A 16652-nucleotide genomic window follows, 5' to 3' on the forward strand; every position below is an offset into this window, starting at 1 on the left:
CCAGCCTCTGGCTTTATTGGGTATTGGTGTTTATGGGGGGGAACTCTGGGGGGCTCAATGCAAGTAAGTGACAGCTTGGAACCATGGTACAGAACAGTCCCACTCGTCCCACTTGGAATATGGGAGGTCCCAGATTGCCATCACATCAGGACCCCGCAGGAAGTGAGGGGTCAGGATGGACCTGGGGATCTGGACCAAGGAGACTCCCCGGTTGCATAAGGATCTCATCCTCTCAGCCCCAGAAGGAAGCACTTGCTGCATCACGCCCTCGGGCCTTGGATGACTCAGGAATACATATAGGGGGTTGGGCCTGTTTCTCCGGGTCCCAGCAGATAAATGGGGTGACAAGCTGGGAGCCCCAGTGGAAAGATTCCTGAAAGGCTGGTGGAGGAGGGCAGGGGCCCAAGGCCGGGCCTTGCGTTGCCTCATTAAGCCGGATGAAAGGACTCCCTGGGGAGCATCGTCCTGATTCCTGGCCATCCTGGCGGGTCAGCACTGCTCACCTCTCGGCCCCTGAGCTGACCGGACGTCTTGGGAGTGAGGTAAGTCTCGGCATCTCTGAGGTGCCCCTTGGGGAGCAGAACAAGAGCCTTGGTGAAGAGTCTGGGTGAGCAGTCTCTGTGCCAATGGCAGAGCTTCTCAAGGAGTGGTCTGGGGCTCCCAGAGAGCTCAGAGCCACTCACTGGGATACACTACCAGGAAGGGCCACAGTAGCTCCCTGGAATTCTCAGATCATGGCCCGGAAAATATTCCTGAGCTGAAAAACCCAAGGATTAGGGGCTCGTGTTAACTGAGAGGAGGGCGCCTTTCAGCTCAGACCAGCCTGGCATGGAGATGGCCCCAGAGGGCAGAGCCAGGCAGAACTGGGCAGAGCCGGGCAGACCCGGACTAATGGCAGGAGACACAAGTCCTAACAGTGACAATTGTCCTAAAGCTGAAAGCGCTGCCTCTGGGACTGCTGACTTAGAGCAAGAAGGGCCCTGGGAAGAGCAGCTTGCCAGCCAACCTCCCAGTATGATAGATAAGGGGACTGAGACCCAGGGCGGTGATGGGATTCCCAGGATCACATAAGAAGTAACATGGAAAAAGCCAAGATTTGAACCCTGATTCCCTGACTTCAAATCTAGGCATATTGCCACATAAGGAAGCATGTTCCCCATAACTGGGGGGGGGGCTACCTTTTCCTGTAAGGGCTGCACTCCTGAGAGGGTCTCTGAAAACTTGGGGGGCAAGGAGGGCCCCCGTGTAATCGGAACTTTTGTTACCCAGCAAATGGGGCTTGCCCTCTGCTCATTTTAAGTGACTTCTGTGGGACAGAAAACCCCAGGGCCACTGCTCTTGTTGCTCCCCTTGGCAGCTGGGCTCCTGGTAAGCTTGAGGGGCCCAGGTCCCACTCATTTGGCTCAGGTGATACTAATGTGAGGGCTGCTGGAAAGATTCCTGGATAAGGAAGGAGCCAGACCTGACAGTATCTAAGACCCTTCCAGGGTTAGCCCTATGATCCCAAGGCACTTAAAATCCCCATGCCTCAGTTTCCCCCCCACCCATGAGGGAGCTGCAATAACTAACCTCTAAAGGCCCCTCCCAGATTTGAATCTGACACTGTCATCCTGGGTCCCTTAAGTGCCCCAAGCCTCAGTTTTCCCATCTATAAAATGAAGAGGCTTCACTGGGCAACCTTTAAAGTCTCTCAGCTCTGGCTCTATTCTCCTGTGGCCTGAAGCAATCTCACTGGCCAGGAGAGGAGATTGATGGTTGGGAGGAAGGTGGACACGAGGACAGCACTTATTTTGGGGAGATTAGGGGGGTCTTCTCTGCATGGTCTGGATCCCAGAACCTGAACGTGGGCAGCCAGGAGCCAGTATCCAGCCAACATCACGGCTTTAGCTCATAGGAAAGTCTTAGAAGTCTTCCCTCCTCCCCCAAGCCATGTTTTGAAGAGCCTTTTAATTAGCGTCATAGCCAAGCTGGGCTGCAAGACCTTGAGAGATCACTCGGTGTGACTCCCTCACTTCACAGAGAAGGAAGCTGGAGGGAGGTTAATGGATCTGGCTCAGGTGCGAACATAGCCAGGCTCCAGCTAACCAAGCACAGACTTCTTCTCTTTCTCTATCCAGATCACCGGGAAAAGCTATTATTTCACCCTAAAAATACAAACTGGAATAAAAACAACCTTTTATAACCTTTCAAAGGTCACAATTACCCAAATTATTTCTGAGTTTCATCTTGAGAAGCAAAAGAATTATAAAATTTAACAAGTTCGCAGCCTGGAATCTGTTTGAAACATGGCTACTAAAAATAATTCAGCAAAAGAGCTTCTTAAAAAAACACCATATACCCACTAATTTGTATTAGAAACAGAAGCTTTTAACTACCTTTTTACTCTCAATTATTTTAATTTGTAAAAAGTCGATGTTTCAGAAGCAATAGAGCATCTCCAGACCACTTTTCTTTTCATACTCCCACTATTAAATATCGTTTTCAGGGCAGCTAGGGGGTACAGTGGATAGAGCACCAGCCCTGAAGTCAGGAGGACCTGAGTTTAAATCTGATCTCAGTCATTTAATACTTCCTAGCTGGTGACCTTGGTCAAGTCACTTAACCCCAATTGCTTCAGCCAAAAAAAAAATCATTTTCAACTTTAAAGGAATTCTACCTACATTTTATATGTGGCTCACTATGCTACTGTGAGGGATGTAGAAGACCCTTACCCAAAATGACTACTCAGAGATGATTCAGTAGAAAGCAGAAAAATTGTTTATTAAAACCTCTGGAGGATGAGCCATCCCATCATGAGATAAGGGGAAAAGAAAGCTCGTGGTAGGAAGGCTGAAGAATTAGTAAAGATATACAGCTTTTATAGGTTCTGTTACAAAGGATTATATCACAAGTTGGGGAGCATTGAGAAATAGGTGCCCTCTCTCCTAATAGAAGGTTAAACATTGGTGCCAAAGGCAGATTAGAACAGAATGCTTTGTTTCCCTCGTTCTGAGAGGAATCATCAGACCTTCAAACTTCAGATTACTGAGCTGATGGCATTTAAACTAATAGTCTAAATATTGATAACATTGAACAAGGATAAATGTCATCATCTCTAAGTAAATATGTTTCTAGTTGGCCAAGGCTCAAGTAAATATAGGTCTGCACATATTATACAGGTCATAGGGGAAACACAGAAATAATGAAAATAAAATACAGAAAAAGAATTCATACATTCCTGTAAGTCCTTCACCTTATCTCTCTATTCCACACAATTTCCCCCTTGTAATATATAAATGATTTTATCATATTTCTATGAACTTACACACTGTTCAAAATCAGTTAACATATCTAAACATTATCAAGTTCACCATCGAGATCATCCCTCTCTAATATATTCCAGCCTTTTCTCTGAAGAATCATCATTTGAATAGCATCTTCTGTATGCAATATTTCGATAAGGACAGTTGAGCTATTTTGGTTACTAATGTAATTATTCAGGGTATACATAGTGGCAACAAGTTAATATCACTGATTGCAATAAGCCCATACTGTAAAAATTGCTTGGAAACAGTTATCACAGAACAGATTGGCATTTGGCAGACATAAAAATATAAAGATAAATCAACAAAGCTGACAATCTAGGGAAACTGAGGCACAACATTACACACTCTCCTTCTGAATATTTGAATTATTGAATCACCTCCCCCTGGATACCGGAGAGGTCTCAGCACCATAATTTCGGCCAACCCCATGTGAAGCAAATAAATCAAAATGAAACTAGAAAATGCAAGGACTTATGGCAAGGACAAGTCTCTTGCTGACAACCCCAGGGTTATCAACAGTACAAAGGCCTTCATCTCAGCCAAAGAATCCAGTTTGAGATGGACGGTTCACTGTGTTACGTGGTCTTTAGTCATTTGAGCACTTAGCTTCTGCTTATATAAGTAGTAGTGGTGCTCAAGAAAGCCCCATGCTAGGAGGGACTCTCCAAGTCTGTCGGGGATTCCAAAGGAGGGAAAGAGTGGGGCCTAGAGTAGCTCCACCTGTCCCCTCTGATGGAACAGGAGGCTGCTTCCAGGATCCAGAAAGGATTTCTGAGCAGAATATGCACAGTTAGACCATGAAGGCAAACCCCGAACTTTAGAGACTTGATCTCAAAACTGCAGTGTTCTCTGAAAATTCTGAGATACCAATTAAGAAACTGGGGTTCCAGGGCTGGAGACTGCCAGTCCCAAAATGAGTGTCTATATCTTGGAGATTTCCTAAAAATAGGCAATCAGAGAACAGTCTGCCAGAGTAATTCCAACAGAACAAGGGATTTCAAAGCTGAAGCATAGTAAAAACAAAAAAGGACTGCTTAAGGACTTCCAATTCAATCTGAACTGGTGAGATAGGGGGTGGGGTAGAAGTACCTAAGGCAACGTGAACAGAAAACTAAGGGTTCCCACTCTTTTAGGTGTTTTGAGGGTTCCCTATCTCTTCCTCTCCTTTTTTTCTCATGGAAAGCAATCATCCAAAAAAGAGTAAATAGTCAAATAACCACCCCACATATAAATCCCAAGAGTGCATTAAAGTTCCTATACATAACAGACTAGTATAGGAGTTTCCTAAAAAAAAAAAAATCCCTCAAACAATAACATATTCTGAAGTGAATATAGATATTATAAACATATTATAAATTCCTTAACAGCAACAGTTACCAATTTTAACAATTTCCATCTCAAATCTTAAACACATAGTAATATAGTTGTAATTAAAAAAAATTCATTAACCACTTTTCCACTTCCCCCATATCGTCCAAATTACATCAGGAACACGGGCGATGGTCTCTCATTCAAAAACTGCTTCATACTGATAAGGGGTGGAGAACTGGGTCTCAGTCCAAGCAGGGGGATGGGGATGGTGTGCTGACAACTATTAATGGGCTGAATCAGGTCCCCAAAGCAGGTCAATATAGCTGTAATGTGATCAAAATCTGGAACAAAAAAACAAATCTAACAGATAAAGATTAGAACAGTCTGGAACTGCTACAATATGTATGGAGGCCAGTATAGATTGGCCAGCAGTTCCTATGTGAAGGAACAAGTTTGCTTCACAGGACAGGCAGACGACTATAGTTCCAATAAATAGCAGTTAGGTTTCACAGACCATTGTTAATTGTCCTCTTATCATTTATAAACATTTAAAAAACAAAACACAAATATTCAGTAACAGATAGATGACTAGCGTAAATACTCATTTGCCTAAGTATTTAGGATATAATGATTACATAGAACCAGATTGGCAACAGCAAAGTATGGCATAATTGAATTGCATTAACAGTTAATTATTAATTATTGTTCTGATCATAGAAATCAGTCACAGGAGGAAAAAATGCAAGAACATAACTATAACATAATATAAGCAATTAAAACAACCTTCAGCTCATAAGAGTGGAGCTTTAAAACTCCCAAATAGCATTAATTATAAGTCCAAAGAATTTTACTTCTAATAACAAATTCTATTAACCAAGTTTCAGCCATATCCTAAACAGATATTTACCATAACCTTATATCAGCAACAATAAGAAATTTATCCCAGAAAATTCACACAATTCTTACATACCCAAGTAGATGTTGAATCTTGAATAAGTTGAATATCATACTAATCGTTTTGCTTTTTAAAATACCCAATACACAGAAAAATCCTAAACTACATGTTGTCCACAGCAAAAATATTTTCAAAAGGACAAAGGCAAAAACTATTATTCTTGGCATCCCTTTCAGATAATTGGCATCAATACAGTTAATTAAAACTTCCTATTTTCACACAAAAAGAATCTGAAAAGTTCTTGAAAACATCAATTAAACTTTTTGAAATAACCCTTTCAATCTGTCTATCACATTTCTGATCATATTCTTTAATATTCATAACTATTATGTATCTAAAGAAATAAATATTCAATCAATTAACATCTTGTAAGAGCAGCCTGTCCCTTTAAACACATCCCATCTCACAACCTTCTCTCTGTGACTATCCTTTCCAACCAGTCCCTTCTTTTTCCCACTGATTTCTTCTTGAAATCATTTGCTCCTACTAATCAATCCTTCTTAAATCACCTTCATTCTCCTGTCGCATCTCTCTGTCTCTCTTTCCTCCCAATGCCTACTTGCTCAAACCTTCTCTGACATACTTTTAACACTCCCAAACCAATAACCCTTCTGACTAGATGCTCCATTTAAACTAGTAATTGCTTTTGTAAATCAATTTCTTGTTTCCCTTTTCTTTAAGTCACCGTTTTTAAAATTCAAGATTCACAATTAATTTTGAAACAAATTTCATAAACCTTATAATATAGTTTACAAATTATCCCTTACTTTTAAAAAGCAATATACCATTTAAGTAGGGAGATACAAACACGACCTCCCTTAAGGTAAGCTACTGGCATTTTGTTTAATAACCTATATTTCAATTTGAAGCCCAACCAAATAATAAAAAAAGAAAAGTTTTTCTCTTCAGCTGTAAAGGCCTCAATATTCAAATAATTCTTAAGATTTTTACCCAGAATAAATCTAACATGTGCAAGGCAACAGTAAAATTATTTCAAAATTATTTCAATTTCAAAATTATGGTACCTCTTTAAAATATAGTAAGTTCCCAAACTTTTAATCAAATGTTGCAAACAAACACTTACCCAGTTTAGCCTTCTTAAACTTTCTGCTCTCTAATTCCGTGAAAGCAAACTTGCTAATAATGATTTTTCTTTCTCCTCTTGGGACAGTTTTTTTCTTTTTAGAAGTATGTCTAGTTTTCCCACAGGTCCAACAGGTCAGAGAGCCCCTGAGTTCAGCTCCCTTACTCTATTTTTATTCCTCCCTTCCAATATCTGCAATTTCTTATTTCCAATCTTAAGTTTCCAATCTTAACACACATACCAGTTTAAAGTTATTTAAAGTTAACCAGTACTTTAGTTTGTGAAATTTCCTAAAATCTACCTAGATATTCCATTCAAACTTCTTTTCTTTAGTAAGCCAGGAAAGAGTTAAGCACTAATCCTTGCTTTACCTTGAAAATTTTTTTCCTCTGGCAGTAATCCACAAGCCTGAGTTATCAGTAACAGGGCCTCTTGTTTACAGGAGTGATAGCCACTGTTCTATTTTCTCAAAACTTTCCAAACTTTCAATCTATGTTTTTATTTTTCCCCTTCTTTCCCCCTTCCTGCAAAGCCGCTGCCAGAGGCAGAGGGAGAGAAAGAGAAAAAAAGATTTTCTTTTCTTGAGAAGTAAGAGCAATACATTCTGAGCCACTCTGAAAGAATTACTACTCTGAATGAATTCTAATTCCCACAATTCAGCCTGGTATTTTTCTAAACCTATAACACAGAGGCTGAATTTTTATCTCTTATGAGTTTGCTAACTTTTAACACAGAACAAAAATGCAAAGCAGATACACACACACACACACACACACACACACACACACACACACACACAAAACTCTATTTTCACCTTTTACATACAGATTTAAGTCTGATATACCCAAATAGTCCTGGGATATACATTCTCCCAGTTTTCTTCCCTTTTATATCTGGGAAGTTCATCTCAGTCTTGAATTCCCTAGCCAACGTCCTGATACAAATTCCTGGACTGCTTCTATCCCATTTTACCACCTTGGACCCAGTCCAAGTGTTGGCAAGGCCCTTCGTTGCCTCATGCCCCACAGCCATCTGAGAACCTCCTCAGGAAAGTCCTTTATCATTGGGGTCCACAGCAATCCATACCAAAAACAAATTTAGGAGGGCTAATCCCTTGGGGTCTCCCCCCACCCAGCCAATGGACCTCCAGACCCCCGAGAGCATTACCTTGAGTTTATATGTGTACATATCTTTCAGGCTGCAAAAGGCGGCTATCAGGACTCTACTTCCTTCAATCTTCAATTCTGCTTTCCACTGAGTATCCCTGCCTTGGGTCGTTGTCTAAGAGAGGAGGGAGGCTGCTCACCCAGAGCCAGAGACCATGGAGAAAACTACTCCGTGGGCATCTGTTCCTGTCGGGGGTGCACACAGTTGTCTCTCCCAAAGACCCCATCCTGGACGAGCCCCCAACTGTGAGGAATGTAGAAGACCCTTACCCAAAATGACTACTCAGAGATCATTCAATAGAAAGCAGAAAAATTGTTTATTAAAACCTCTGGAGGATGAGCCATCCCATCACAACATAAGAAAGAAAACTCATGGTAGGAGGGCTAAAGATTTAGTAAAGATATACAGTTTTTATAGGTTTTGTTATAAAGGATTACATCATAAATTGGGGAGCACTGAGAAATAGGTGCCCTCTCCCTTAATGGAAGATTAAACATTGGTGCCATAGGCAGATTAGGATGGAATGCTTTGTTTCCCTGGTTCTGAGAGGAATCACCACACTTTCAAACTTCAGATAACTGAGCTGACATCATTTAAACTAATAGTCTAAATATTGATAACATTGAACAAGGATAAATGTCATCATCTCTGGTTAAGTAAATATGTTTGTAGTTGACCAAGGCTCAAGTAAATATGAGCCTGTACATGTTATACAGGTCATAGGGGAAACACAGAAATAATGAAAATAAAATACAGAAAAGGAATTCATACATTCCTGTAAGTTCTTCACTTTATCTCTCTATTCCACACACTACGATCATTTTGTTCCTGAATCTTTCTGCTTTCATCTCCTTGTGCTCGAATAAGTTACAAAAAATCAAACCAGACAGTTCTTTGTTTTAATGTCCTTTAAGTTTTTGTGGTTTATTTGTAATGCTTATTATTCGGCACCTTATCTGGAGCTCAACTAAATCTGCCCTTTTTCTGTGGTACATGTATATTCATTGAGAGCATAAGGAATTTTCAGTCAAGCTTTTTACATGTACACATGTAGTGGTCTGGAATTCTTAAACTGTTTGTCTATATGTTTCTCCTGATTTAAAGAGCTATCAGATTGAGGCAGCTAGATGGCGCAGTGGATAGAGCACCAGTCCTGAAGTCAAGAGGACCTGAGTTCAAATCTAACTTCAGACACTTAACACTTCCTAGCTGTATGACCCTGGCAAGTCACTTAAGCCCAATTGCCTCAGCAAAAAGAAAAAGAAAGCCATCAGATGAAAATATTGAAAAGGAAAAAGGAGAGCTAATGGAAAACAAATTACCAACAGTTAAAATTGAAGTATTTGCTCAAGGATGGCAACCTCCCTCATTGACTGTACTTCCTACCAGGTCTCTGTCCCTTCTACTATGTGTCTCTGCTGGAGCATCTCCAGTCCCGAGAACGATGGGGTTTACACTACTTGGATGATGGTCTGCTCTTTGAAAGAGAATCTTGCATGAAGTCAGTTCCTTTGCTTTGTCTCTCATTTCTTCACATCCCTCCTTTGCTTGTTCCTACTCCTTTATGTCTCCCCTCGGTATTTCTGTCAATTGGACAAGTTTTTCCCCTCACTTGATTCTCTATTACTTTTGTCTTGTTCAGAAGATGAGTCTTTTTTGGACATGTTCTGGTCACAATTAGATGTAGCCTTTTGTTGTCGTTTATTGGCAGGAAGACAAGAGTGCACCAAACTTCTTTTCTGTGGAGCTCTCCCTTGTGATGATTAAGGTTCTTTTTCTTTTTTTGCATTGAGCTTCTTCACTTAAATTTCCACTCACATTTTGGGAATTAAGCTTAATCTCCTGACTTGATGGCATTTCTCTTTGACAGATCTGAGTTGGCTGACCCCTGAGGGAAAGCCAGGAGGCAGAAGTAACAGAGCTGCAAGATAGATTGTCTTCCATCTAGGCCAGGTGGTAATAGGGCAGAACAAGATGGCTCCACTTCTTCGTCCTTATTCTCATGTCCCATCCACACTTTTTTGCTCCACAAAATAATCTAATAGCCTCTCCCCTTATTCTTTTTCTTTCCTCTAGATTCCCAGAGCTCCCTCTTTTTCCTTAAATTCAGCCTCCTGAAGTCTTCTCCCCTCAAATTGTTGAAGGCAGACTTCTTTTCTTCTATCTATATTCTAGTGATTTCACTGTCTTAGCTCTGCTTAGGAGTTCTTCAATTAATCACATTGACTGAAGATTTCTTTGAGCCAACAACAATTTTTCTTCTCTATCTGTCTCTCTCTTTCTGTCTTTGTTTCTCTTTCTATCTCTGTTTCCCTCTATGTGTCTGTCTCTTCCCATCTCTGTCTCTGTCTCTCTCTAATTCTGTCTTTGTATGTCTCTCTCTCTGCAGTCTGGGTTAAGTGATGTGTTCAGGGTCACACAAGTAGTTGCCTGACTCTAAATTTGAGTTCAGATCTTCCTGAGTTGGGGCAAGTGCTCCATGTACTGCACTACCCAGGTATCCCTACATTTATCTTCACTGGTCATTTTTTCTGCTTATATCTTCTCTAGCTTTTGGTGATTTTGATGGGCTTCCCAATCTTTTTGTTTTTGTTCTCTCTTCCATAGCTTCTTCTTTTCCTTTTCTTTCCAAGTTCTCAAATTCTGTTTTCTTTCCTCTTCTTTTTGCCTTTCTTCAGCTTCTTTTTATGTTTCTGCTCCTCTCTGAAGTTCAAGTTTATGCTTTCCTCCCAAAGAAAGCTGGTTCTTAATGGAGACATCACTAAGCTATTTAGTTCAATCAAAAGAACCTCACTTTGGGGGTCTCCAGTTCTGACTCTTCAGCAGTCAGAGGCTTATCCCCAAAACTGGGAGCAGACCCACTGTTGGCCCTCAACATTTGGCAAGTATTTCACGTCCTTTATAACCTTGCCATTTTCTTCCTATCCAGTCTTCCCACCCTTTCCTGTCTTCTATGATGCCTATGTTCAATCAAGATGGAACTGCTTGATGTTCCCTCACCCAAGACAGCCCATCTCCAGTCTTCTCACATTCTTATTGCTTGTTTCCCTGGCCTAGAATGTTCCCTTTCCTCACTACCATCTCCTAGTGTCCTTTGAGACTCACCTCAACCCTGCCACCCACAGGAGCCATTCTCAGTCCCCTCCCTCAGCTTCTACTGCCTTCCTTTTTTTTTTTAATTTTTATTTTCCCTACTTACAACATAGACAACTTTTTTGGTTATATGTACATTCATTTTTTAAAAACATTATTTCCTTATAGAGCATGTTGGGAGAGAAAAATCAGAACAAAAGGAAAAAAACTAAGATGAAAAAGAAGAAAGAATAAAAAAGTGAACATAGCATGTGTCGATTTATATTCATTCTCCTTAGTTCTTTCTCTGGATGCAGACGGCATTTTCCATCCAAAGTTTATTGGGATTGCTTCGGATCACTGAACCGCTGAGACGTCCCAAGTCTTTCACAGTTAATCATGGCACAATCTTGCTTTTACTGTGCATGATGTATTCCTGGTTCTGCTTGTTTCCCTCAGCATCGGTTTGCGTCAATCTCTCCAGGCCTTTCTATAATCATCTTGTTCATCATTTTTTATAAAACGATAATATTCTGTTACCTTCATGTACCCACAGTTTGTTCAGCTCTTCCCCAACTGATGGGCGTCCGCTCGGTTCCCAGTTCGTTGCCTCTGCCAAGAGGGCTGCTACAAGCAGTTTTGCATGTGGGGTCCTTGTCCCTCTTTTATGCTTTCTTTGGGGTACAGACCCAGAGTTACTGCCTCCCTTCTGACATTGCCGTCACTCTGCTCTGAGTATTGTAGTTACTGGCACATCATCTGCACTGTTCCATTGTAAGTTCCTTGTGGAAAGGGTCTCTGCTTTTGCCTTTCTCCCAGCCCTTCGCCCAGGGCCCAACAGGTTCTGGCAACTCTCTCACTGCTGCTGACCTTGGAAGCAGGAAGTTCCCCCAATTCCTAGTCCTACCTCCAATACTTGCTCTGCTTGAGGCAATAATCTCCTGGTCAGCACTTGGAGGACAGGGACTGCTCCCGGTTTTATTTGTATCAGGTGTTCACTGAACTCCTACAATGCTAAATTGATATCGGAGTAACTCCTAAGAGCCAGGAAACTGCTACAGTTTCAAGCCAAAAACAGAACAAGCCTATTCAGTCCTAGATGTAGGGCTGTAATGAATCCTGGGAGCCATCCATTCCAGCATCCCCCCCCCACCCCTTTATTTTGTAGATGGGGAAACTGAGACCCAGAGAAATCACAGTTTCTACCCTAAAGAAGCTTATTTTCTATTAGAGGAGAACAGGTACACAGATAAGAAAGTGCAAAAGAAAGGAAAGAAAGAAGGAGGGAAGGAAGGAAGGAAGAAAGGAGGGAGGGAGGAAAGAAGAAAGGAAGGAAAGAGGGAAAGGAGGGAGGGGGGAGGAAGAAAGGAAGGAAGGAAGGAAGAAAAAAGTAGATAGATTTTCTTTTAACCTGACCTGTGATTCTGTTCTCACAGAGACCTCCTGGTGAGAGTTCCTTCTCTTAATGGGCATTATCCTTACTCTAAAACTTTCTGTCTTAGAGGTGATCTGAGATACTTCAATGTAAAGTGACTTACTCAGGGTCACACAGCCAGAATGTGTTAGAAGTAAAACCTGAAGCCAGATCTTCCTGAGCATGAGAGCAGCTCTCTTTCATTTTGGGCCAAATTAACCTAAATTAAAAGTGGAGCAGCGCTGGTGGGCTGGTGCAGGCAGGCATAGGCCTCTCTAGGAGTCAGGGAAGGCTTTGGGAAGGGGGTGGTATTTGAGGGGGCCGTGGGGGGAGCAGGGGGAAGGTGAGCAGGAGGGACATCCTAGATTTGTGGGGGCAAGGGGATGGGAGGTCGGGGTAGGCTGTTGTGGAAAGGAGCCCAGTTTGGCTCAGCAGGAGACTTCATGGAAACAATCTGAAGTCAGCTTAGATGTGCCCAGGGGAGGACAGGAGCTTTAAATGCCCCCCAAAAGCAGAAGCCGCCCCTGCCCTGTCTCTCCCGGGCCTTCTGCCAGCCTCCTCCTTCCCTGGCTTCTCATCTCTCCCTCATCTTCTTCCCTTCTCATCTTCGGCCCTGCTCCATCACCTCTCTGTGCTCTCTCAGCGCCATGGTTTCATTCCTAGTGGGCCAGAAGGACAAGCTCTTCCAGAGCAGAGCCCAGACCTACAGGATCCCAGCCCTGATCTACCTGGCCCAGCACCACACTCTGTTGGCGTTCGCTGAGCAGAGGGCTGGCAAGGCCGACGAGAAGGCCAAGAAAATCATCCTGCGCAGAGGGCAGTATCAGGCGGAGGCCCACCAGGTGCAGGTGAGGAGGGCAGGACCCAGGAGAGTGGAGGCCCATGGGTGCAGGTAAGGAGGACAGGACCTGGGGGAGCGGAAGCAGGACCTGGGGGAGCAGAGGCTCACAGGTGCAGGTGAGGAGGGCAGGACCCTGGGGAGCCGTTGCCGGGGGGTACGGGGATCATTGACTCTTCTCTTCCTGCATGGATACTGTGGACAGCCAGAAGCCAGGGTGGCCCCTGAGAACCCTGAGCAGTCAGAGAAGGGAGCACCCCAGGGCCCCGTGGCATCTTCCACATACAGCGGCCAGGGGTGCTCAGCTGCTCTCTACTAATGGAAAATAATCTCCCCGAGGGCAGGGACTGGCCCCTCGTAGTCTCTATGTTATTGCCTGGAACGTAGGGGGCTTCCAAAACGTCTGCTTTAATGGACTAGTAGATCAGAAGCTCTTGGGGGCAGGCTCGCTCTTTCCACAGCCCCCAGTATAGCATCTAGCAGATAAACACTTCTTGGGAGATTGAGATGTCAAAGGGGAGGGTCGAACCAGATCCAGCCGGTGATGCTGCCCTCAGCCTTAAGAGAGACATGGAGGCCGGGGCGGGGGCTGGGCCAGGGAGCTCCCGCTCAGCTCTGCCCCAGCTGGAGCCCAGTAGGAGGAGGGGGTCCTGCCCGGGAAGTCCCAGTTCCAGCAGTGTTCAGGGCATAGGGAGAGCCAGGCCTCCGAGTCTGTGTCCGAAGAAGCTAAACACCCGAGGGAGATTCTGGGGAAATAAATACTAGAAGGGCAGCCATTGATTAGCAGCTTGAATTGATTGTGTGTGTGTGTGTGTGTTTGTGTGTGTGTGTATCTATAATATATACACATATCTATATTTATATACATTTGATGAATAATCAAAACAATAACAAAATACATGTTGATACAGTGCATCAAGGATCACAAAGGGCTGAACATTGCTCTCATTTGGTCCTCACAGCAGCCCTAGGAGGTAGGTGCTATTATTACCTCCTTTTTAAAAATAAGGAAACTCAGACTGAGAGCGATCGATTGTCCCCAGGTCACACAGGACACTCAGGTCTTCATATCTGTGGGTCCCGTGTTCTATCCGCCTTATTCCCTACCTGCCTAGGTAGGTTCTCAAGTATCATTATCCCCATTTTATGGATGGCAAAACTGAGGCTAAGAGAGGGAGAAAATGATTTGACTCAAGATCAGAACCAGGATTCTGGCTCCTGACCCTCTTCTAGCTTGCTTTCTGTACTGTGTGGAGGAAGGATTACCTTTTTTTCTGCTTGAACCCAGAGACAGATAATTGGGTAGAGGGGAAGCCCAAGAAACTCTCTTGGTTTTGAGGTCATCTAATTTCTTGTCTTCTTGCCCCTTCTGACAGTGGCAAGAGATGGAAGTGATGGAGACAGCTCAGTTGGAAGGTCACCGCTCCATGAGCCCCTGCCCGGTGTATGACGAGGACACGGGGACCCTGTTTCTGCTGTTCATAACCGTCCCAAATGAAATCTCAGAATCCTACCAGATCCAAAACAAGACCAACCTGGTGCGCGTGTGCTACGTGACCAGCCGGGACTTGGGGAGCACCTGGAGCCCAGCCACAGACTTCACCTCTTCTGCCATCGGGCCCATCTACACGCAGTGGGCCACATTTTGCATTGGGCCGGGCCACGGGGTGCAACTCCACAACCAGTCCCGGAGCCTGGTGGTCCCCGCCTATGCTTATCGGCTTCTCGAGTCCCAGAAGCCCACCTCCCATGCCTTCTGCCTCCGCAGTGACGATCACGGGGAGACATGGAAGATGGGACACTTTGTGAGCATGGGAAACACCTTTGAATCCCAAGTGGCCGAAGTCTCCGCTCACGGACAGAAGGTCCTGTACTGTAACTCCAGAAGCACCCTCGGGAGGAGGGTCCAGGCGGTCAGTCCCAATGATGGGGACGACTTCCAGGATGCTGGACAGATCGAGAAACTGATCGAACCACCATATGGCTGCCATGGAAGTGTGATCGGCTTCCCTAATCCCACCCCAAATGTCCCGGGCTCTGCGGACACCTGGGTGCTTTACTCCCATCCCACAGATCCTCTGAGGCGGAGAAATTTGGGCTTGTATATTAACAGGGATCCCTTGGACCCAGCAGGTTGGAGCAAGCCGGTCATCCTCTCAAATGGCTTCTGTGCTTACTCGGACCTCCAGTACATGGGGCTAAGCCCCAATGGGTCACCCCGGTTTGGCTGCTTATTTGAACATGGAGATTATGAGGAAATCTTCTTTGTCACGCTCACCCTCCAGGACCCCTTCTATTAGCGACCGCTCGTGCCAGGCAAGAATCACTTCTCCCGCTTGGATCTACTCTTCCTCTCTGAGCATGTCCCCAACATCAATCACTGTCCCTCAAGGCGTGTGAGTTCTCAATCACTGGCTTCCTCCATTAAAAACACGTGGTAACGCAGTGTCCCTTCTAGGTGCTTTCTTGCATTCTCTTAATCCCTACAATAGGATTCCCCACTTTTGCTCTTCATGCTCCAAAGCAGCTCGGCAGATAGTGGCAGGCCTTGAACCTCCCATCTTTAAAGTTTTCTATGGTGCTTTCTTGGGGTTGGAGCAACACGGGGTCCTCATGCCAACGGGCCCATTTCCGCCATCAAGCTTGGCTGGGCCTGTTCCATTTGTGTGTTTCCAGTGAATTACTTTTGCTCTGTAATAGGAGGATGGGCTGGTCTGATGAGAGGGATAAACAGGAAGTTTTGTTTGGACTCAAAAAAGCTAATACAAGAACTGGGCAGACATGGCAAGACAGCAATGTGTCTGAAAAGGATCTGGGGAGCCTATTGAACTGCAAGCTCAGTGTGAGCCAAGACTATGAAAAGGCAGGCAAGAAAGTTCCCTGGTCTCAGGTTCTGGCATGAAAGTCAGTGTCTAGAAGAGTGGAGGTTACAGTCCTCCTGTGTGATGCCCCGGTGAATTCACATTGGGAAAGTTTTCTTCCATCCTGGAGGATACATTTTTAGGTGAAAGAGCTAGGGATGATCAGGAAGGAGAAGCAGAGGCCAAGAGAAGCCAGGAGAGAGGATGTACAGTGTGGGGAGGAAAGGCTGGATTTCTTCTTGTGGTCCCCATTGGGTAGTTCCAGGGTCAGAGGCTACAAGGAGCAGGGATTTAGGCTGGGTGTTAAGGAAAGTTTCTTACCATCCCAACGATAAGAAGTGGTTGTGGATGGAATGGACTGCCTCTGGGAGTGAGGTGGGAAGGGATCAGAAGTGGTCCTTCAGGTAGAGGCTGGATGGCCCCTTGCTGGGGAGCTGTCAAGGGAGTGGCTCGGTCAAAAACAAGTTGAATTAAATGACCGAAGTGTAGCTTCCAATTCTGAGATCATGTGAGGTAGTCTAGGCTATAAGTGATGAAAACACTCAATTGCATTCACTCATAGCATTCGGGGGTTTCAGTGGGAGACATGAGGAACTTCTGAGGGTCCCATGAAATTTTCATTGTTCTTGATCCTATTTTTTGTGT

General features: G+C 44.2%; 1 protein-coding gene across 1 annotated transcript; it reads left to right on the forward strand.

The window, feature by feature from the left end:
- Positions 1-380: 380 nt before the first annotated feature.
- NEU2 (neuraminidase 2) lies at positions 381-15512 on the forward strand. Its single transcript, XM_003770157.2, has 3 exons — positions 381-542; positions 12952-13156; positions 14523-15512. Exons 2-3 carry the CDS (start codon positions 12956-12958, stop codon positions 15444-15446), a joined length of 1125 nt encoding a protein of 374 aa, XP_003770205.1. The 5' UTR covers positions 381-542; positions 12952-12955; the 3' UTR covers positions 15447-15512.
- The last annotated feature ends 1140 nt before the right edge of the window (positions 15513-16652 follow it).

Source organism: Sarcophilus harrisii, chromosome 4 (assembly GCF_902635505.1).
Source record: "Sarcophilus harrisii chromosome 4, mSarHar1.11, whole genome shotgun sequence".
NCBI classification, from domain to species: Eukaryota; Metazoa; Chordata; class Mammalia; order Dasyuromorphia; family Dasyuridae; genus Sarcophilus; species Sarcophilus harrisii.

Coding starts and splice junctions, on each gene's coding strand:
- NEU2 (XM_003770157.2), top strand. CDS start 12,956: ATGGTTTCATTCCTAGTGGGCCAGAAGGACAAGCTCTTCCAGAGCAGA. Junction 13,157..14,522: donor CGGAGGCCCACCAGGTGCAG/GTGAGGAGGGCA, acceptor CCCTTCTGACAG/TGGCAAGAGATGGAAGTGAT.